Genomic DNA, 23,512 nt, shown 5'->3' on the forward strand with positions numbered 1-23,512 from the left:
CCAATTAGAATAAATGCTCACTAATTTATACTAATGATTGGAATTTTCATTATTAGGAAATTAATTAATTTGGAAACTTTGCCCATAATTAAGGCAAGTGGATAATTCAAAAATTTTAATATAGCATGTATTTGAAGCATTATTTAATCAGTGAAACTTTAAATAGCTTATTAGAGTAGAGCATGAAACAAGACTCTTCCATAATATATATTTTACTAAGTGAGCTTTATTATTAACATTTTTCCAATAAGAGATGTGACCTCCTTTCTTAATGAGAATTCTCCATTTAGAATTTAGTGAAGTGTAATCTAAGGAGGTTTCTCTGCCACTGTTTCATCCTCTTACCTAATTGCAGTTGCCCTTCCATTCTGTCTTTATTTTTACCACACTGTATATAATCAGTAATAATATTGAGCCTATCATGAGCAAAACATTTACTTTTGTCTTGCTCTTACAATAGTGGTCATGCAATCATCTATTTTCCACATACCTAAATAAGTCCCATCAATTAACAAAATCAACAAGAGTATTTGGTTCAGAAGCCTCTGAGAGAGTGTGTGTGTGTGTGTGTGTGTGTGTGTGTGTGTGTGTGTGTGTGGTATAAGAGGCACTAACACAAACATTGTTGAAAGTATATTATAAAAATTAACCTATATTATAAAAATTAACTTTCAAAGGCAAGCGACTGCTTATGTAGGTTGATTTTCACTTTGCTGAGGGAATTCTTTAGACTAACATCTCATATGATCACTGGGTTGTGGGCCTATGGGAGTTTTGAGCATTCACACTTAGTATTTACCAAGAGTAGTGTATTTCTAAACCTAATATCTTGTTTATTGACAAATTTACCCATTGAGATGTGAATATACTTGAATTATTCATATCATTTCTTCTGTTCCATATCTGTGTGTGGAACTTAGGTCAGAGATTTTTTTTAAAAAGCCCAACTGCTTGGTGAAATTGCTCAAGACTGGAATCATACAAATTGATATATCTTAATTACTGATTTTAATACCTTTCTTTTGTAGGTGATTTTTAGTAATCGTTTACATTTTTTAAAGCAGTATTGGCTCTAATCATTATGCTGAAAGCAGCAATTTGAGTAGATACAGACTGAGTTAGAAATATTTCTTCGGGGACAATAGAATAACAAAGAGGGAAAACCCCTCCATCAATAGTCCTGTAGGAGGGTGACCTGAGCCTTCCACCACCATGTTGCTCAGGGAAAAGTTCCTCCGAGGGGCTTATACCAGCCTTGTGTTGATCCAAGAGTCACAGCCTGAGGCATCATCATGGATTTTCAATGAGGCTGTGTCAGAAGATAAATTAGTTTATTTCTGCAAATAGGAAAAATAATATTATTATACTTGAATAAATTGAAAATGATTCATCAGCAGTCACTATGTTTTTCTGAAATTAAATTGTAACTTGAATAAAAGATGCATATTCAGGATATAACTGGGTGACAGGAAATATCAAGATAAAAATGAAAAACATCTAGTGAATTATTTCCTAAAATACTAAAGCTTGACATTTTATAAAATAATAGCCAGGTTGTAGACTGATTTTTTTCTTCTATATTGACATTAGTGTTTGCCATCATGTAGACACAAAATAAAAATATCATGACCACAAGAGTAGGATTTGGATTGATAGTTACTATTCTTATTTTGTGTCTTGATTTGCTACAGTCAGAAATTATTTGCAGCTAATTTGGCTGATAGCACAGAGGAATTTCTATTATCTAAGGTATCTGAATGCTTCTTTAGGCCATTTTAAAAATAAAGTCACCAAAATCTATATATCAAGTGAATACAAAAACAATGGTTGTGATTTAGATAATGTTTCTTAGAAACAGTATTATACACATCAAAGTTCATTTCAAATAAAAGAGAACAATGCAAAATATCCTCAAAACTGCAGTATTTGATATCCAGTTTTACAGGAACAGTCTTTATTTTTCCTATAATCTTTTATTAAGCAATGAATATTATGGAGAGCAAGAATAATGCCTCTTTTCATACTTTAATAAAGAAAAGAATTAATATGCTTCTACTGTGAAAATGGCAGATTTCTAACGAAATTTTCATTAGAAAAAAAAGAAAGGAAATATGCTTTTCTTCCATTTAAGATTTTCAGACGCATTTTTAAAACATTCTGATAGTAAACTGTTCTCTAATGCTCATGTAATTGATTCAACTTGCTTATTTTTTATTCTATATCAATCTTATTTTATTGATCAAGTTTGGTTTAATTAACATTCAAAATTGGGTTCTACTTATTTTTTTTCTTTATTTTATATTAATATTAATTCCAATTATATTGTTTAATTTTTTTAACTTTTTTTTTATTATAACAATATGGTCTGACTAAACATAGTTGTTAAAGAGGATAGAAATGTCAGGACAGTGTAAATGATATAAGATGAATTGTATATGTTCTGTAAGAATTTCTCACAATATATTCATAGTTCCAAAGATACAATATCAACCAATGCTGTTTTTCATTTTAAAAAACACCCAAACCAAAACACAAACAAATGAAAAAAATAGAAGTTTTGAGATTTTCTCTGGAGAAAACATTTTTTATTCATAATTATATTAATTCTATGGCTGAAAAAATATGCTGTTTAATCATATCGTTTTGTTCTAAAGCTAAATCAAGAAACATGGTTTCATACAGATAACAAATCTCATAAATAGATAAATTGTTAATGTAATTGGAAATAATGTTGCCAAGAAATGTAGGATATTTATTTACCTGTTTATATGTTGACTTATTTACCACTAAATTTAAATAATAGCACTGTAACTTAAAAAGTCTTATAAAGCATTTATGATCTGAATTGCATTGTTCACGTATTAGGTAGATGTGATTTTCTTCTCTAATCCAGTGACTGCAACATACAGAGGTGAAATGCTTTACTGACTGTCATTTTCTTTGCTTTCCACAGAGTGGTTTCACCCCTTTGCACATCGCTGCCCACTATGGAAACGTCAATGTGGCAACTCTTCTTCTAAACCGGGGAGCTGCTGTGGACTTCACAGCCAGGGTATGGATTAAGATAGTTCCTTTTTATTTTATTTTATTTTATCTTATTTTAGTTTATTTTATTTGGCCATACGGCACAGCTTGCAGTATCTTAGTTCCCCGACCAAGGATTGAACCTGGGCCCTTGGCAGTGAAAGCGTGGAGTCCTAATCAATGGACCACCAGAGAATTTGGCATTTTACTAAAGTAAAGATTAACAACGATAAATATTTTATTTCCTTTTCCTTACCTGGATTTATCTGTGCTGGAGATATTAGATTTTCCATTTTTTTCCCTTCAAGTCACAGGAAGTCGTCACAGCCCAACACGTGAAAAATAATGTGTCAGTTCACATGCACACAAGTCATTTGCAGTAAGGAAGATGTTGATTCTGACGTCAGTATGAGCAGTTACATTTAAAGGTCACACCACGAAACATGAACAAGCAGCTTCAAGTCGATAAAAAGTTAAACTGTTAAAACATTAAGTATAAAATGTATAACTACATTTATACTATGTCCTAACAGTGACTATAGGGCATACAATTTGACAGGGATTTTTTTTTTTTTTTTTTTGGCTGTGTTGGGTCTTCATTGCTGCGTGCGGGCTTTCTTTATTTGCGGCGAGTGGGAGCTCCTCTTCATTGCTGTGCGCGGGCTTCTCATTGCCGCGGCTTCTCTTGTTGCCGAGCACGGGCTCTAGGCTCACGGGCTTCAGTAGTTGTGGCACACGGGCTCAGTAATTGTGGCTCGCGGGGCCCAGAGCGCAGTCTCAGTAGTTGCAGCGCACGGGTTTAGCTGCTCCACAGCATGTGGGATCTTCCCAGACCAGGGATTGAACCCGTGTCCCTTGCATTGGCAGGCAGATTCTTAACCACTGCGCCACCCAGGGAAGTCCTGGGATTTTTTTTTTTTTAATAAATTGACAATTTACTTATATGAGGAGTCTTACTGAAATAGTAAAAATACATTATGTTGTGTTATAGTTTTAATGGTATGCTTTCACTGGAAAGAATTCACTTACATGACAATTATAAAACTCAGTGTACTTAATATGAATCAGTAAGTGTAGTACTTGAATATTTGCAAAATCATAACATACCAAAAAATCAGGTACACATCCTTGATCTAATGATGGTATATGATAGCCAAGTAAAGAAATACATATAATTCATGTATATAGTATTTTTGTCCTTAGAAGTCTTCTTCTATGAAACTATATTGAGTTATTTTCAAGTTTTTCATACTGAATTATTCTGAAGAAGGTGTTTTTAAGAATCATTTTTCCATTGGGTATTGATATGTATATGTGTACTCTATTTTTAAGCATAGTAAACTTTAGGATCCCAGAATCGTTAAGTACATAAGTGTTATAATAAGAAAGATAGACTTTAAACTATCTAGAGCCCTAGATAGGGCTCTATCTAGGTAGGATCTGAAATTTTGTTTCTATTGAATATTATGCCAAAGTGCTCCCTTCGTCTCTTGACTGTGATGTTTACATTCAGTACATATGTTGTAGTTATTGACTAACTTAATTATGCAGTTTCATTCCATTTATCATTCTCTACAGTGCTTTGTGGTTTGTGTGCTTTTTCGTTCCTTAAAAATCAAAAACATTGAAACCATAGAAACCTCGGATAAAATTACAAAATAGGTCACAATCTCCTTTGTGCTAATATGAAGCCATCACCATCATGCCCTGTCATACCCAACATGCTCTTGTTTGGTCTTTCCATGGTGTAGAATGGAATCACTCCTCTGCATGTGGCTTCCAAAAGGGGAAACACAAACATGGTGAAGCTCTTACTGGATCGTGGTGGTCAGATCGATGCCAAAACTAGGGTGAGTGTCTCTGTTCTTTCAATTTCCTACCATTATTATTTTTTGTATTCTTTTAGCAGACACTTTAAAATACCAGTCCCTAAACACAGGCAATGTGTTTTCAAGGAAATTGCTTTCTTGGATTCGATTTAAACCTCATACAGCATTTAAAGGTTGCACATCATATGTAAAGTGGAATTAATATTTGCTCATAAGTACCTGGAGAAACAGAATGCTAGCTCCTCAATGAGACAGTTTTTCAAGTCCTTGCTTATTGATTTTCATGGAACAAAGATCAAAGATTGAACTTACTCATCTCTGATTTGGCTAGCTGTAAGTATCAAGAACCCAAACTCATTTGCATACATTAAGCTATGAGAGTGTGGTTTTTATGTAAAATATTTTAATACATGTTGAAAATCTTTTGCTTCGAACTTTTCAGCTCCTAAGTCATTTTTCTTAAGTGGTTATGCTATAGGGATCTGAGCAGGAGATCTCCTATTATGCTTATGGAAAAAAAGGCATACAGTTATTATGTTGCACTTTTACTCATGTCAACTCGCTAAGAGGCAGTACCCTTCATTCATTTCAAACTTGTTGAGTTAAATATAATTCTGAGTTTTTACGTACTCCCAACAAATAAATAATAAGATAGGCAGGACAGTACACCTGTTGAAAGTGCAGACTTTGAATGCAGATTACCTGATTTCAAATCGTGCTTCTACTGCTTACAAGCTGAATGACATTGGCAATTTATTTGCCTTCTCTGAGCTTAGGCTATAATACTACCTACCTCATAGGGTCGTGTGAGAATCAACTCTTAGGTATTTTTTATGTGACGTTAAGTAAATTACTTAGCTACTCATAATTTTTTATTATGTAATGGAAATTATGCACAATTACTTGCTTAAACATAAAACTAAACTAGTATTGTATTTTAATATTAATTCTCTGGAGTAGACTTGATTAATCATAGACTTAAGTAAAATTTTAAACATTTCTATTATATAAAATTTTGAAATATATGGTGGAAGAAGTCTATGGAAGTTAGTAGATAGAATATGTCCCTTGTGATATTTTAACTTCACTTTGTTTAATTCTGGGACTTTGCATTCTCATAGTCCAAGGAATAAAGATCTAATTTAATTCCCTTGCAAATCTTGAGGCTAACAAATATTTTGTTTAATAAACCTTATCATCTTTGAGCTTCTAGAAACTACACCAGTCCCAGGCTATACATTTTGGATTTTAATGACCTCAGGAAATGTTGTTTTCTTAATCTTATTTCTCTAAGACATTTGGTCCAGAGCACTTGTGTCATATTATCAGGTGGAAGTTCTGGAGTGTTGCTTTGTCTATCAAGATCTTTGTTGTGGTGTCCATTGTCTTTGCATCAGAGTTTTATATGGTTTCTACCCTTTGCTTTGATGGCATGCCTTTTCCCTTGCTATGCTGTAGGTGTGCAGAATTTGGAACAATTACATATAATGCTGCATGCTTTGCTTACTTGTTCTCTATATTTAAAGGAAAGAGTTTCTGTACCTCCTCCTTTAAGTACATTTCAAACATAATGAGTCCCTTTACACTTACCTTTCTGTTTCTCTTGAGACTCTCTAATAATTGAGAGTACCAATGGAAAGACAGCACTTTGTAAATGCAAAAAACTTTTATCTTGGTCAATGTCTTAAGGATGCACATTGCTCTTATTAATGCTTTTCTGGAGTATTCATTCATTATTGAGGCAATTGATTTGTTTTTATTGATCATCACAATATTTGCTTTATTCTTTAAAAGATGCTCTAATTTGCATTCCCTACATACATTTGCATATACAATTTAAAATTCTAACTCCAAATAGGCATTGTTTTTTCATAAAAGAGTACTGAGAAATGGATTCTTATGCTAGTTCTGCCATTAACTAATTGTCCTTGAGCAAGTTAACAATGAAATGTAAGCCTTGGTTTATTATTCTTGAAGGGAATATTTGGACTGTATTTCATCCAGTGTAGCCTTTAGATATAGCAAATAAATGGAATTTCATTCAAGAATTTATAAAGTAAAATGGATTTTCTAATTATACATTGTACAGACATTCTGTTCATTCCTTCCTTAAACAAATAATTATTGATTTCCTACTTGGTGTTGTGAACCCTAGAGATAACAGCAGTTAACAAGACAGACTATATCCCTTTACTCAGAGATGCAAATCAACAGTACCCAAGGGATTAGGTTAGCAGTGTATTGGTAAAAGTTTAATAATCAGCTCTTCAAAAAAATAAAATAAAAAGCTCTGATTTGTAACCTTTGCCTTTGATGATTTCCATGGTGTAAATACTTCAATACTTTCACCGTGGCCAATTGGAGCTACCAATATGGTATCACTGAATGCAGAATTGGGAAAAGATGTGCAAAAAATTGACTCTCACTAGTGTGTGCAAACTGGTTCCAGTGCACCCTAAGGATCAGTCACAATAATGAAGGTGGTGCTGAGCTTTTCCCTGTAAATGAAAATACTTCCTCATCTCTAAGGAGTAGGATTTTAAAAACAGTTAAGTTCTTTCAGTTTTGGCTATAACGATCAGACCTGTATCCTTCTTACCAAAAGTAAAATCAAGTAGGAGGTAAATACTGAAATGCAGTACTGTGGTCTGGAATCAGGAGGCCAATTCTGGAACTATAATATTTTTATTCTTATTTTTTTGGAACTATAATATTTGATTACTAAGGGAATATGGTTTGCTTTTTCTTTTGTCCTTTAAAAATATATTTGTAAATTAAAAAATGTTATACTTGTTTTTGACTATCTTTTTAGGTAAAACAATAGTGTGTCTTTATATGGAATTTAAAATAATATTAATATTATTGTTTCATTTTTTTCACAGAGGTCTCAATTTCCCTTAGCAGTCAAAATAGTCATAAACGTTCTGAATTTAGTATGTTCCATCAAAAATTTTCCCTTGGTCTTATTATTTTCTCACTTATAATGTTTTCACTAGGAGAAGAGCAAGATATATAAAGGCTTTGGGGTAATTAAAAAAAAAAATCATACCTGTAGTTTCTCCACCACTTTCACCAGCACTATGTCAGTCACTGAGACATTTTGCATCTCATTGGCATTCTCATCATTGACTAGAATCTAGTGTGAAACTCTGAGACATTTTCACCAGAGCCCTGGTTTTCTGGTATCTGAAAACCTCATTTTAATGTTAAAACAGAAACATTATAGCTAAAATGATATTATTAATTCAAGTTTTATTAAAGGCATTATTGATTTTTATTTTTAAACCTATTTTTTATTTAAATGTGGAAATACTTCCTATAAGGATTATGGCTAAAATATTGAAATACATATTTCAATGCAAACAATAAAAGTATACAAAAAACATTAAAGGGTGATGAATGAAAAACAATACATCAGAAAAAGGGATCACCCTTGCTACTTGTTATTAAGAGTAATAATTAAAATAATAACAATAGTGGCTACCAATTGTCATATGCACACAATGTTCTGGGCACCCTGCTAAGTACTATACAAATATCATCTTAATTCATCTTCCTAACAACTTACGAAGTATTATTATTTTCTTGTTGAGAAAATGTGGAGGTCTCTATATGAGAAATGAGACTACCAAGGGGAAAAATGAGTTCCAGAGGAGTTATATAACTTAACCTAAGACACACAGCTTAGTAATTAGCAGAGCCTATATTAGTACACAGAATTCAGGATACATTGCTGGAAGAATAATCTAAGCTGAGAGGGAAGAGAGGAAAAGATAAGGAGAGAAATGGTCGTAAGAAGCTAATGCTGTGGGTTACCAGTTAGATGAATGGTGTCCCTTTAAGAATTACTGACAGCACCATGTGATTTGAACTGATTCCAGTGAAGAAAAAGAGAGGACACAGTGAAGGGGACTCTGGAGGGGAGGAAATGTCAACTTCAAACACAGTCTTAAGAATTTAAAAAAAGAAAAAAAAAGATAATGAACAGATCATAGTCTCTAAGAGTAAAAACTAATTTAAAAGAGTAAGTTGAAAAGTTCTTGAATACAAAACCTTTTGATAAAGATTTTATGGGGGACAATAATGAGACACTGCACTTTGTAGAAAATATCCGAAATCTACCCAGATTGAGCATGTTGGGCAACTTGAATTTGATATAATTCACATATCCTTTATAAGAGCAGATAAACTGCATCACTAAACTGTAAGATTTAGACCCAATTACTTAATCCTTATTGTTACTTGATGTTCTTGTGGGTTTATTAAGTATTCTCCATGTTTTCCTTTTGTTGTTCTGAGAGCATTTTAGAGGTTTCAACATGATTACACAATGAATATTTCATGTAATCCATAGAAAACAATACTCTACCTTTTTAAAAATGATGTAAGGCAGCATCCCCTCATATTTCAAACAAGCCTGTAAATTAAACAGGGTAAGAAAACGCATCCTCATTTGACATATTATGAAGCTGAGCCTCAGAGAGCTTCACCCATGATGGGCTGATCTGAGACTCACACCCAGAGCTCTGTGATTCCAGGGCCTACCCGCTGGACCGTGCACATCATGCCTTCATTCGCTGTGTTGGATTTCTCAAACTCTAGATCTCCATGAAGCTCCCACCAAGAATATGTTTGAGAAATCAAGCTGTAGCTAACTGCTATTTCACTTATATAGCAACCAATGCTCTGTGTTTCCACCATAGGGCGGGCACTGAGGACAAGATACAAAAGCATCATCATTTTAATCACTTTGCCCACACAGTTTGTTTTTTAAGCTCCTTTTGGCAAACTTTAAAATAACTTGGCTTCCCAACTACAGTAGTTACATACTTTTTTCTCAGAAGACAGTCTTTTCATGCTAATTCTCAGGTAACCAAAATTACAAGGTCTGTTTTGGTTATTTAGTATCTCAATACTGGCTAAATAGCTTTAACAAAGCAAGGAATAATTATCATCATGGTCCTAGACAAAAACAGATGACACACTCAAATTTGATAATTTGAATAGAGATTATTAAAGGGCTTATTTATACCATTGTGGCTGGACTGAAGGTGAGGCACAAGGGATAGTGGGATATCCTTGGGGCTAGTTAACAGCAGGGCTCATTACCAACCCTAGACCTGAAAGGTGAGAAGTAGAAGAGGTTACCATCCTTTCAAAGGAGAAAATTGTATGGAGAAGGCTGATTTGGCAGGAGCGTAACCTTGGGCAAAGAGTCACAGCCAGATCTAATAGATCCTTCAGGGAGTTGCTTCTTTGTCTTGCTGCAGATCCCATTGGCCAGCCCCAACCAGAAGCCAGAGGGCAGGGTAGCCCACTGATACAATCGAGAGAGATCAGACCAGCTGACAAGAAACAGTGGAGAAGGGAGGAGCATGGATCTGGAAGGGCAAATGGAATATAGCTAGCTTAGAAATCCCAGAATGTTGAATCAGGAAGTGTTGTAATCCAGGTGAATTATATTTATTAGGAGGAAAGCATAACCCAGAGATATGGTCCATTAGAATTCTGGATAAATCAGAAGCTTCTAAAGTCCTCTTTTTTTTTTTTTTTTTTTTCTGTACGCGGGCCTCTCACTGTTGTGGCCTCTCCGGGTGCGGAGCACAGGCTCCGGACGCGCAGGCTCAGCGGCCATGGCTCACGGGCCCAGCCGCTCCGCGGCATGTGGGATCTTCCCGGACCGGGGCACAAACCCGTGTCCCCTGCATCGTCAGGCGGACTCTCAACCACTGCGCCACCAGGGAAGCCCCTAAAGTCCTCTTAACTTCTCGTCATCCCTCATTTTCTAGACCGTTACCTACCTTCTCAACCTCTTTCCCTGAGACAATCCTTTAAGTCTGAAATCACCAGTTAATTTATGTAGTCATGATTTTATTTTCTGTTTCACTTCTTGCCCATTGTTCTTATATTTTGCCTCATATTTTCCAGCTATTCTGCTTTTTGGCCATGAATAAGAGAAATAAAACCCAGAAGACAGAGGGTATTTGGAGATTGCTCTAGAATCAGAAACTACCTGTGAGGTTATCAGGATCAGAAAGTTTTATAGATAGCATAACATACAGTTGTGCCATAGTTTTATTGACACTATTTTAATGCTATTTATTGATAATAAATTTAAGTTTTGAAAAATAATTATGTATTTTGTAAAATGATGAAAAATAATAGTGGAAACCTTTAGAAGAATGTGAAAAAAATGACCCTTCCCTTTTACGAGCCTCAGGGAGCATTTTAGGAGAATTTATGAAAATAATGACAATTCAAGAGAGAAGATAGACAGATCAGATTAAGAAGAATTTTTAGGAGTTGTGTTAGGACAACCAGAATGAAAATAGTATAACAGTATAATCTCTGGGTGTGGCTCCAGGCAGGTAGGGCTTTCAAGTTCAACAAATGCAACACCCTCTACTTTTCCATCTTCCTAAATATGCAAACACATGACCAGCCACAGTGTTTTTTACATTAAACCGCCACACATGGGATTTCTCTTGCTCTCTCCCTCTTTCTGTTTTGTCTCTGTCTTTCTCATTCTCTTTCTCTCTGCCAAGATCTCTGTCTTGTTTTCTCTCTTACTGTTCTTTATCATTTAACTGATAGCAATTCTATTACTGATCTACTGAGTCACAAGGGCTGAGTTTCAGAAACCTTCTCTTCAAGGTGGCAATAGATACAATCTTGTTTTTTTAAAAAAAAGTGAACTCAGGCCTATCTTTCATTCTTTTGGCAGGATGGCTTGACGCCCCTTCATTGCGCTGCAAGAAGTGGACATGACCAAGTGGTGGAGCTTCTGCTGGAACGGGGGGCTCCCTTGCTGGCAAGGACGAAGGTGAGTCATTATGAGGAAGATGGAATCCAACAAACTCTTTAAGAGTTTTTTGATAATCTCTATTCTTTGATATCTCTATTCTTCTTGAAATCAAAACATCAGCCAAGCATATTCTAATTGATCAATATTTGTGTTCAAGGAATGAGTAATAGATATCAAACTTTAAATTATTTAAAATAAAAAATGCATTAAGATGTATTAAATGTATAACTTCAAGTTCTTTCTATATTTTTACCTGCTATTCTCTCTGCAGATGGAAATGTAAATATTACTGTATTATACATGAATGAGAATATTATATATAAGTGAGAAAATTTCTTACATTCTATTAGTCTACATTTTTATGGTACTCTGAGATGACTATAAAATATATATAAAACTGTCTTTTAAAGAAGCACAAGTAGCAATACAAGATAAGTCTTTTCGCTCTCCAATCTTTATCTCTTAGACAATACTAGTAAAAAGAATTACTCACTGGTGGTGTTGGTTGATTATAATTGGGATTAATAGGTGATGTGGAAAGCATGAGTTAGGATAGGCCAGCTACAAAGAACCAATAAACAAGCATACTGTTCTCTATGGTATAGTACATCTAGTATTTTTTGTCTCATTTCATCAACATGCCCAACCATGGGGAAAACTCTTATCCATATAAATAGAAACCAAGTGATGAGCTGATTTGTTGGAGGTTTTCTTTGGGTTACCAGAAAATATCATGAAATGAAATTTGAAGATAATCACACAGAGTTATTTAATGGGACATGTAACAACCCTCGGATCCTTAAATACAACAAAAATTTAGACAAGGGACATGTCTTAATATTTTCTCCCTATTTCATCTCCCCCATCCCCTGAACATGATTCATATCAACTGATGCTGTTACTAGGGTAAGCTGAGAAAAATAAGGCAGCAAACAGCAAATATTTTTTAATTTATATTATATCTTAATTGAATATTTACTTGATATCATTTGGAGCAAAACTGGCCCACACATTCAAAATTTGTATAGAATGAACTCAGTCTTTAGAGATGTGCCACGCAGATCATGAAAGGGTGGCTCCAAATCAGAAATATATGAAGATGAGAAATAAATCATCTGCATTATTTTTATTCTCATACCTATACTAAGAATGTTGTAGAGATCTCTCTTTAAAATGTAACATTTTGGGCTGGGTCATGCAAAGATAATTATGGAAAGTTTTCTTGAGGAAACGGATTGAAATTTAAATGGAAATAACAAAATTTCAGACTAGTCATGTTATAACCAATAAAAGGCCTATATCAAATTGAGGGTAGGTAGATATACTGTTGCACAAACCATAAAATAATCTCATCTACAGAATCTGCCAGTAATTGTCATATCACTAATGAAGACCATGGGTTACCTAGATGGAACTTTTTTTAATGGCCTTCTTGTAAAATCAAATATCATTCATATATAAGGATACAGCATAAAGCATCATATAAGGTTACAGCATAAAGCATTCATATATAAGCATACAGCATAAAGCATCTGTGACTGCATAATCTGTGACTGTCCTGCACTGTTGAAGTCACCTTCCTTGTTGAGAATGTTGGGCCTTTGGCCTATTCTAGCTTCTTTATCCAGACAGTTTCTGCTTCTTTGAATATAATGACTGCCAAACTGCCAAATCCTTGGTCAACAGTTATTTTCTAGTGACTGTATTTGCATTGATTAGTAAGAAAGAACAATAGTCCCCTTCTTTTAATGGGCAAATGTTTTCTAATTTAGCTTTTTCCTATAAGCTTATTTATTTAATTTTTAAAAATGAGAGTCTCACCTAGACTAATAATTATCAGTGAACTACTTGGCTGTCTTGTATTCCTGCTGTTGACCTTCTCTGAGGATTAAGTCTAAAGCTGTTTTTGGCAGTATCAATGATGATAAATTTAGATTATCCTCAAAATTTTAAAGTTGGGAGGTCATTGACACATGGTCCATATTTGCCTTATACTTTTCTAGCTCTTATCTGACTGCTTTCTCCAAATCCAATTCACGTCTCATGACAGAAAAAAGAAGTTGCAGAATTTCCGAGCAGTGTGGATCTAAGAGATGATCAAAGACTCCTTCTCTCCCTGACCTACCCACTTGCTCCTCCTGCATCCACTTTCCCCTCCATTGAGAAGTAAAGAAATTCATGCAGAGAGATGAATTGAATGTAGATTTCTATGTATGGAATTGGATACAGATAATTTAAGCATCAGCTGTTACTTGTTTTTGTACATCTAATATTGCCCTAATAATTGTGGGCCAACTGAATTGCTACACGTACTATATATTCATTCATGAAATACCTATTAATTTTTGCCTAAGAATATCACAGTTATGAAATTAAACATTCTCTTATCTTTCCTCTCTGCCAAACATAATCTGCTGTATGTTTAGGTGTCAAGTGGAAATTATTTTTCTCTGCTACCAATGGTTCCAGAGATGAAGAATTGACTTTGTCATGTTTCAGAATCTGAAAGTAGTGACTAAAATGTGGTCTTGGTTTGGTTTGGTTTTGATGCACAGAATGGGCTGTCTCCGCTTCACATGGCTGCCCAAGGAGACCACGTGGAATGTGTGAAGCACCTGCTCCAGCACAAGGCACCTGTTGATGACGTCACCCTGGACTACCTGACGGCCCTCCACGTTGCTGCACACTGTGGTCACTACCGTGTAACCAAACTCCTTCTGGACAAGAGAGCTAATCCAAACGCCAGAGCCCTGGTAAACCTAGCCCAGTCCACATTAACTGAATACAGGTCGACATAAGCAAACCCGCATTGATTTACCAATAGTTGTAGACACAGCAGGGCATGGTTATGGACGTGTAGTTAATTCTAAATTTGTCACCTCCCACAAGCTGCCTGCCTACTTCATGCCTTCACAGTTTGCTATTAAATGATGTCAAGGATAGATTTAAGAGAACACCAAGGTAACATTTCCATAATTAGCAACTCATAGGTATGAAACTTCTGGAGTGATAAGCATTTTTAAATGGAAAATAGAAGTTGAAAAATAGTCAATTATCAAGTAAGTTCTAGACACCTCTATATAGAGTCAGAATAAAATTGTAAAAAAGTTGAACTTTATTAATCTCTTTTTGACAAAGAAAGTTTTAAAGTGGTGAATAGATTTTACTACATAAGATAATGTAAAATGTAAGCCTGTGAAGAATTCACTTGGAGATGTTCCTTATTGACCTGATTACTCAGCCACAGGCTCATAGAAAAGTAATGCTTAGCATCTTCTTGCTTCAAGAAGCATTTTATATAAACTATTTCAGGAATTGCTCAGGAGAAATCTGCAAGAGGCTGTCCCTAGAGCAGCTTCTGTTTCTCCCAAGTTCTAATATTGAATAAATCTTCTTGCTTCACTTATATTTTAACCATAATCATTGGAAGTATTAGACATGTACTAATTTATGCCTCTTGTTTCTTAATTCTCCAATTAAAAGCAAATCCTTTTTTCTATTTGTTAAATGGTTTGTGTAAGTTAAATTAGTCTTTAGACAATCAATATTTAAGAGAATGTCATTAGAATTAGCAAATACTGAATCTTATTTTTATTAGAAATTTTCCATTGGAATCAATTTATTTATTATTGCCTGGGAAGCAACTATACTTTTAGGTTTATGTGCAATTATGTAAGGATATTTATTTTCTTATGAGGAAGAAAGTACTCATTTTCATTTGGATAGTGGTCAATAAGCATGTAAAATATCACACTCTAATCACTGCAGGTCTTTTAAGTGCTGCACATACATGTAGTTATTTATATCTGGCTTATTACATAGCTCATAAATGGGAAATTACTTAACAAATATTGTGAACAATAATGTCATTAGGATAAAGAAAATCATATGCTTTCCTGAGAACTGCTAGTATAGAAAAATATTGACTGATAAACAGTCCCTATTGGGACATGCAAAATTGTTAACTAGCAGAATAGATATGATTCTATATAGAGACATCATTGTTCAGATAAAAATATAATACTTAAATATAACACATAAGGATTAAGCATGGGGGTAGTTAACAAATTTTTATGTAGTTTCCCCTAATTGCTGCACATTAGCCCAGTATGGAAAGTTAGAAAGTACCTTAAAGACTTCTCCACATTCCTTTGCTTCTAAGAGGTACCTTCATCCAGCTATTCCAAAAATTCCCCATACTTATTCTGAAAATATTTGGGAACTTAATAATCATTCCTTTTTGAAACAAAATATATGTGATTGACATAAGTTATAAAAATATGTTATATTAAAATATAAGAAATATAACTTCTGGGTATTAAATATTATCAACATAAATAATGATTTCCACTAACATGCAACAACTCCTCATAAAAACTTTTTAATATAAACGTTATAACTTCTGGATATAAAATAATTATCAACACAAATAACGATTTCTGTTAATTTATAATACCTATTCCCTAAAGAAAATAGTAGCTAGTCTGAAACATTTATTATAGTCATGTTCTTAGATTTTTGAAGTAAAACAGGTAACGATTTTTCGCTTTAAGAAATAGCTCATCGGGCTTCCCTGATGGCGCAGTGGTTGAGAGTCTGCTTGCTGATGCAGGGGACACGGGTTTGTGCCCCAGGAGGATCCCACATGCCGCGGTGCAGCTGGGTCCGTGAGCCATGGCCGCTGAGCCTGCGCGTCTGCAGCCTGTGCTCCCCAGCGGGAGAGGCCACGGTGGTGAGAGGCCCGCATACCACCAAAAAAAAAAATAAAAATAAAAATAAAGAAATAGCTCATCATCAGAAAAACACATGCTTATCTTTGATGCATCTTTAAGCCATTCCATAATCTGACCAATCAGTATACTTTAAAACACTTTAGAACTTGTAAAGTAGAATTGCCTCAGTTTTTTCCTTCTTGGAAGAGTAAGCCCATGTAATTTTCTTCCTTTTTGTTTTCTCTGTAACCACACAAACAATGCCATACCTGCCCACCACATATAAACCAAGTTCAGAGCCTCCAGGAATACACCACCACTTTCTCTCTAAATCCAACACCTAACAGCACTTGAAGAAATGGTCACACTACATGAGGATGTAACATTACTGCCTGCAATGTGCCAGCATGGAGTTGTGTGAGAATCATTTCTGCATGTTTTCAACTAACTTGATTGTCTTTTGCACAGAATGGTTTTACTCCACTGCACATTGCCTGCAAGAAAAACCGCATCAAAGTCATGGAACTGCTGGTGAAATATGGGGCTTCAATCCAAGCTATAACAGAGGTAGAAAAATGTTTCAGCTTGTCACGAAACATTCCTTCTCTTACTCCTCCTTCCCCTTCCTTCTGCCCATCTTCTGTCCTCTTCACTCAAGTATTATTTATCTGAAGAAGCCCCAAAGCCCCCACCGGTGCAGAGGAGTAAAACTACTGTCGCTTTGTTTCGCAGTCTGGCCTCACACCAATACATGTGGCTGCCTTCATGGGCCACTTGAACATTGTCCTACTTCTGCTGCAGAATGGAGCCTCTCCAGATGTCACTAACATTGTGAGTATGGCTTGGGTCAGAATAACCACAGGGAGAAAGAGAGGAAGCGTGTGGGTGTGTAGGAATGTGTGTGTGTGTGTGATCAAAGCTCAGCGGCTGAGCTTTAAGAAGAGCCCCCGTGATAACGTATTATTGAAATAATTGCTAGAAGGTCGCTGAGAGGAACCTCCATAGGGTAAACAATGTTTTAGAAAGTAATGAAATGGAAGCTGTGGAATAAGACTGTGTCAGCTTCCTGGTGCAGATAAATTGAACATGCATCTTAAATACACTTATAAAACAAAACACATTTTAAAAGCTCCTCTGAACGTGAAGGAATGATTGATTGGAATAAAATGTTCAGGACTCACCCTACTTGCTTGAGTGAATCATATTCCAGGAAATTTTGGTTAAAATATTAAGTCGGTACCATAATCAATTCTATCAAATGATTAACCGGAGATAGACCAATATTAGAAGATTTTTTACTTAATATCAAATTCTCCCTCCCTCCTTCAGTTACATGGATTTTCCATTTTCCAACCTTACTTTGATTTTTCCTTTTGATTTGGTTAGCTGAATTAGTTATAACTTGCAACTTTTTCATGTATCCTGAAATCCATGTTGGTCTTCAGACAACTTCTGTTCTGACAATAAATGCTGGATATTCCAGAATTCTTCTACCTAATCTAAATTAGGATTTTTACTTCCCATTTTTTTTATATTTCTCTAATTTTCTTGGAGTCAGCCCAGTTAAACTTTGATCATTGAATGCAGATTTTCTCCTGAGCAAGAGAACTTGCTCTGTACAAAATACTGTCATATATTTGAAGCTCACCAGGACCCACTGGAAAATTGAAATTTTAAAAAAAGTATTCAACAGAAATAACTCCCCAAATAAATGTTAGTGCTTATTATTAAAATGAATCATATTTTCAAAAGCAATTGGTTTACTATTGTTGCTAAGTTTTGGTATTCCATTCCTTTTGAGTTGTGAAACAGAATGTTCAATTTTACTTTTTATTCATATTCCCTTTCATTTTCTCATTTCCTTGTATTTTATACACTGTTTCTGTGCTGAAGTTTCTGATGCATGGACAAAATCCATGTGAAATAAATTTACTGGATTTTAAATATGAGTTAATACCTCTCTTCATATTATTCACAATTGGAGTATAAAACCATTAAAGAATTGAAATATAGTCTGTATTTATACAGCCCCCCTAATTACAGTTTACTGATCCTAAAGTAATAATATATGCTAATTTAAAATTTCTCCACTAAGGATAAGAGTAATTTCACAACATGCCGATTTGAGTTTAATTTATGGTCACTTCTTAGAACTTTAAAAGAAATCAATAACATCCTTTTTCTGTTCAGAGATGACCACCTCCCTTTTTAAAATTGAGACCTACACAAACCAGTACCTTTTAAAAGAAGTTCTCTGAGTACTTTCCCACTGTACTGTATTTTCCTTCTTTGCATTAAAATGCCTACAGGATCTCAGGAGCAATGGTAATACTATGTGAAATTATATTTTCATATTATCATAGTAACATAGACAAGTATATTCTATGCAATGCTTGATTGAAATGCCCCATGTTAATCGTTTTGAGGGGAGATTTTTGCAAAATCATCAAAGAAAAGCCACATGAAATGATTGTATGATTTTGTGGCACTCTTAATTTGCTTCTTAACTGACCAATTCCAAATAATTTGATGGTTATGTATTTGCTCCATATTGATAGACTCCACTCCACAAAAAAACCAAAAACAAAACCAAAAAACTATATGGGCTACATATAGATTTTCAAATAAAAAACAAATTTTATTTGTTAAACAAAATATCAATTAAAACAATAAAAATGGTGACATATTTAGGTTCTTGAATACTCCCAAATTTGGCAATTGCTATATTAAACTTTAAATTCCACCTGTTGGTCATCATAAAGTTCTTCATTTTGTTTTATCTTATTCATCCATTACATACTCTTTCTCTTCAGCCTTCTCAAAACAAATTAAAGTTCTTCATTTTGTTTTATCTTCTCATTCATCCATTACATACTCTGTCTCTTCAGCCTTCTCAAAACAAATACTTGAGAGCCACCTGCCGATGTAATCCTCTTCTCAAATGTGTTTCCTAGTTGCTTTTTGTTTGTTCATTTTAATTTTTGTATGATGTGTCCTTCAGGGAGCAGATACCATGTACATAGGGTTACCAGATAAGATACAGGACTCCTGGTTAAATTTGAATTTCAGATAAACACCAAATAATTGTTTTTAGTATAAGTATGTACCATGCAATAGTTGAGACACACTTACACTAAAATATTCTTTGCTGGTCCGGAATTCAGATTTAACCAGCCATCCTGTATTTTGATATGCTAAATCTGGCAACCCTACATTTAGAGGAATTTAACTTTCTCTAGCAGTGGGATGCCTGTGAACTGGTGTATTCTCAGAACGTGAGGATATAGCTGCTGCATCCAAAACTCTTTGCAGGTTGATTAAGAAACGGTGTGAACACTGACTGCCTGCTTGCTGTGTCAGAGTTGGTCATCTCCTGACCCCAAAATACCCTACCCTTGAAGCCTTTGTGTGTTGCCTGAAATCATGTTGCATTTTTGAATGCAATGCTGTCTGTTGTGCTTTGATGCTTTACAACTGATGCAGCCAAAGTGGAAGTCAATGTAGCTGTCAGCAGAGTCAGTTTTAACAACTGGGGGAGGGGCATGAAATGTAGTACCTGCTTTGGACATGAGCATACCCATTCTCCTGCCAGTGTTGTTTTTGTCTCAAAATTCACTCCAAGTGTGAAGTGTACCAATAACTCAATCATGTGCAGATAGTATTACCGCAAATCTCCCTTTCCAGAAGGCTCACAAATGCACTTGAAAACCTAGAAAGCTGAACTGCCAGTTGTAATACATCCATAATCCAAAGTATTCATTGACAACCGTGGGAGTAGAAAACCCAGCACTTTTGGAGCTGTCCAGAATGCAAAGTGGGGGACAATCGAGTTTTTCTCTTCTTACAGCAAATCAACGGATTCATGACTAAGTTCACACTTCATATTATGTTTAAGAATTTCCCCTAATCCTTAAAGTTAATGAGCTTAAGATAAGGAAAACAGGGCATTGAATAAGATGAGGTGCCCAATAACTAAGAAATGGAACCTACTGATTAAAATATATATACCCTCTTTCATTTTCTTATTTATACTTATGTATAAACAAGGGTAACAAAGGGTAAAGGCAATTTACATAAAGGTCAGTTACCCAAAAATCATTAAATAAGAATTAAACAAGACCATTGTTTTAAAGTAGAGAGACCATTTGCATATATATATGTATATATAATGTTTTCTTTGTATATAATGTTTAATACTTTAGATTAGGTTTTATATCTAACTTGTCAATTTCAAATGTGTAAACATCATAAAAACAACTTATTTTAAGCATAAATAAAGGTACTAGAAATACTAAGACTAATATTTGAAACCTTTTAGATTTTGAAAACCCCTCATTGATAAAGTTTGGCTTGTAAGAGTATAAATTCATTGTTGAGTAGTTACTGCTGAGGCCTCTTTGACTTAACTTCTTATAAGGAAACTCATTTTTTGTCTTCATTCTATTAAAATTAGTAAAATTGCTGTACTATTATAAGACTTAGAAATGGAATAAAGATTTGAGGATTTTTTTTTTAATAGTTAGAAGATCCAGCTTCATCTATTTAGAGGCAGGTTTTAAGTGATATAGAAAAGTTAGAAATCATGGCTGTCTGAAGAGGAAAAGCCTTGCCATACATCCAAAGTCTGAAAACAGTACTGCTGTTCCAGTCATGTTATTTTATGTAATAACATACTCCAAATACATTTACTCTACAAAAGTCAAAAGATGTCATCAGAAAATAAGGCCATTAGAGGATAAATGAATTATCAACAAAAAGAAGAATAGCATAGACATCCAGTTTAATGCTCTCAAATTCAAATCATTGGAATTGAATTTCTCATAACTTCATAAGGAATGGGTCTCTGAATACTAGCAAAAAACGAACTCTGAGCTAAGTATCAAACTAAAGTTTGTCTTAAATCTGGGTTTAAGGGTTTGTTGTGCAAGTAATCAGAAGAAATTATTCACTGGAATTTGTCAAACGTTATCCAGTTACCTCAACAAATGTTGAAATCAATTTAGTTTATTTGGAATAGTTTACCTGGTTGAAATCAACCTTATTTTCTAGTATAGTTGTGGTGACTAAAATAACTTTTATTCCAGTATCTTATTCTTTTATAACTGTAAAATTGTTTGAAAGAATGAATCCCTGCTTTCTTTAGAACTACATGTGGTTTTAAAATATGCAGATTGAAAAAAAAATCCCTTCTCTTAGAGGCAGTAATTAACAGGCTTCCCAATGAGAAAATTCTCTGTGGTCTAACCATCATCCTTCATGCTGCAGGTTAAGCTACCTTTTTGTGGTAAGTGTGTCTTCCTTGATGCAGCATGAAGCTACTTGAGGAGACACCTGAAGCTCAGTGCTGCCCACCTCAACTGATGGCACTGTTAACATTGCTTTACTCATCTCTCAGTATTTCTCTCAAATAACTGTCTGTAATTAAATATGCTCATCAATAATAAGCAGAGGACCTCCTGGGCAAATCAGATTCCACGTATGAACAGTCTTTATCTAGTCTCATAACACAAAGATAAAGCCAAAGTAAAAAAAAAATAGTTTATTTCAGAAGTAAATTTTGAATTCTGAAAAAAAATGACATGTATGGTACAGATGATGTGATTTTTTTGCACTGCCTTGACTTGATCTTCAGCATCTAGAGTTTCTCATAAAAACGGGATAGAGCTGTAATCACATATTTCAGTGTCACAGATTTTAGATTTGAAGGATGAAATGTAGCTTCATATCACCAAAAGCAATTTAGGTTATGCCACGTTGATGGTGAAGTTAAACCTCAGGGTACCCTGAATGTTTGGGTAAGTTCACTGGTTTGACATGAGTGAAAAAAAAATTAAACACTTGTCTTAACCTTTTGAAGATGGAGAAGATACTGTTTTTCCAGACTAAACAATTATGAAATAATTATACCTTTTCATAGATTTCTTAAATTTTTGGATATAATGCTATCTTTCACAAAAAGGCACATTTTTATTCTATGCCATGCAGAGCAATGGGTTTAATTATGATTGAATGGTCTTTGTTTCCTGGCAGCGTGGGGAGACTGCACTGCACATGGCAGCCCGGGCGGGGCAGGTGGAAGTGGTCCGATGCCTCCTGAGAAATGGTGCCCTTGTCGATGCCAGAGCCAGGGTAGGTGCTGGTGCTTGCGGTTTTCTTCTGTAACGTGCATGAGTTCTATCCTTAAGAGATGCTGCTATTCTTCATCTCTTGATGTGGAAATGCCAAAGACTGTAAGTGAAAACATCAATTCAGTGACAGTTTTTCAGGCAAAAGTGAAATGGTACAGTAAATATACACAATGGAAAATGCACTTCAATTTCAGAAACACTAACATTTGAAAAAATAATACAATTTAGTATCTAAGAAATTTGGCATTGACTAACATTTTAATAATTTTTTTTTACCTATGAAAGCACTTCCACATATATCTTCATTTTCATGAATTTTAACATTTTAACCTATATTATATAGATACTATATATATTAAAATTTATTTCTTACCACCAAAGCCAATCAAATTTCCATAGACATTCCTTACTAGTAACTTAAAAACAAACCATATGCAAAGTTTTAATGTTTCCCTTCATCTGTTTTACTTTCCTCATTTCTATAATGAGTTCTACTTTTCTTCTTACTTTGATTTTCCATATTTAGGCATTCTACCCTTCCACTATTCCAAAAAAAAAAAGAATTTTGGCCCAAGAGATTGTGTGATTGGATTCTCCTATTTCTGATTCCCACCACTTGATTTTTTTCTTCTTTTTAAAAAAATTCCCTTCCCAGTTGCTTTTTTCACCTTCTTCCTTTACACTGAATACTTTATCAATATCTTCTGTTTCCTTTTCCACGCTGTTTCATTAACTTTCGCACTAGCACCTTTGGGATTCTAATGGAATATTTAAACACTTTCGCTTCTTGTTCAATATTTGATATATCTAAGCTAGAACTCACTTCACCTTGAATCCTACTGTAGTGAGTTCATTTTCAAAACAGTATTGTATTGGAATGAAAACATTCAGCTGGAAACATACAAATTGTCATTTCAGACAAGTCATTTCACTTCTGGGTCTTTATTATTAAAAGATAAGGATTGGACTTAGAAACCTTGAAACTCCTTTCCAGACTTCTTAACATTCTCTGAC

At 34.5% G+C, this 23,512-nt stretch overlaps 1 protein-coding gene across 24 annotated transcripts in view; it reads left to right on the forward strand.

Moving 5' to 3' along the window:
* ANK2 (ankyrin 2) overlaps window positions 1-23,512 on the forward strand; it is a 710,689-nt gene that overhangs the window by 561,138 nt on the left and 126,039 nt on the right. For all 24 annotated transcript variants that reach the window (XM_060105174.1, XM_060105137.1, XM_060105190.1 and 21 more), the window contains 7 exons: window positions 2,954-3,052; window positions 4,776-4,874; window positions 11,578-11,676; window positions 14,214-14,411; window positions 16,839-16,937; window positions 17,103-17,201; window positions 22,401-22,499. In XM_060105174.1, the coding sequence (XP_059961157.1) occupies window positions 2,954-3,052; window positions 4,776-4,874; window positions 11,578-11,676; window positions 14,214-14,411; window positions 16,839-16,937; window positions 17,103-17,201; window positions 22,401-22,499 (792 nt within the window). The remainder of the gene's footprint in view (window positions 1-2,953; window positions 3,053-4,775; window positions 4,875-11,577; window positions 11,677-14,213; window positions 14,412-16,838; window positions 16,938-17,102; window positions 17,202-22,400; window positions 22,500-23,512) is intronic.

Source organism: Mesoplodon densirostris, chromosome 1, assembly GCF_025265405.1.
Source record: "Mesoplodon densirostris isolate mMesDen1 chromosome 1, mMesDen1 primary haplotype, whole genome shotgun sequence".
Lineage (NCBI taxonomy): Eukaryota > Metazoa > Chordata > Mammalia > Artiodactyla > Ziphiidae > Mesoplodon > Mesoplodon densirostris.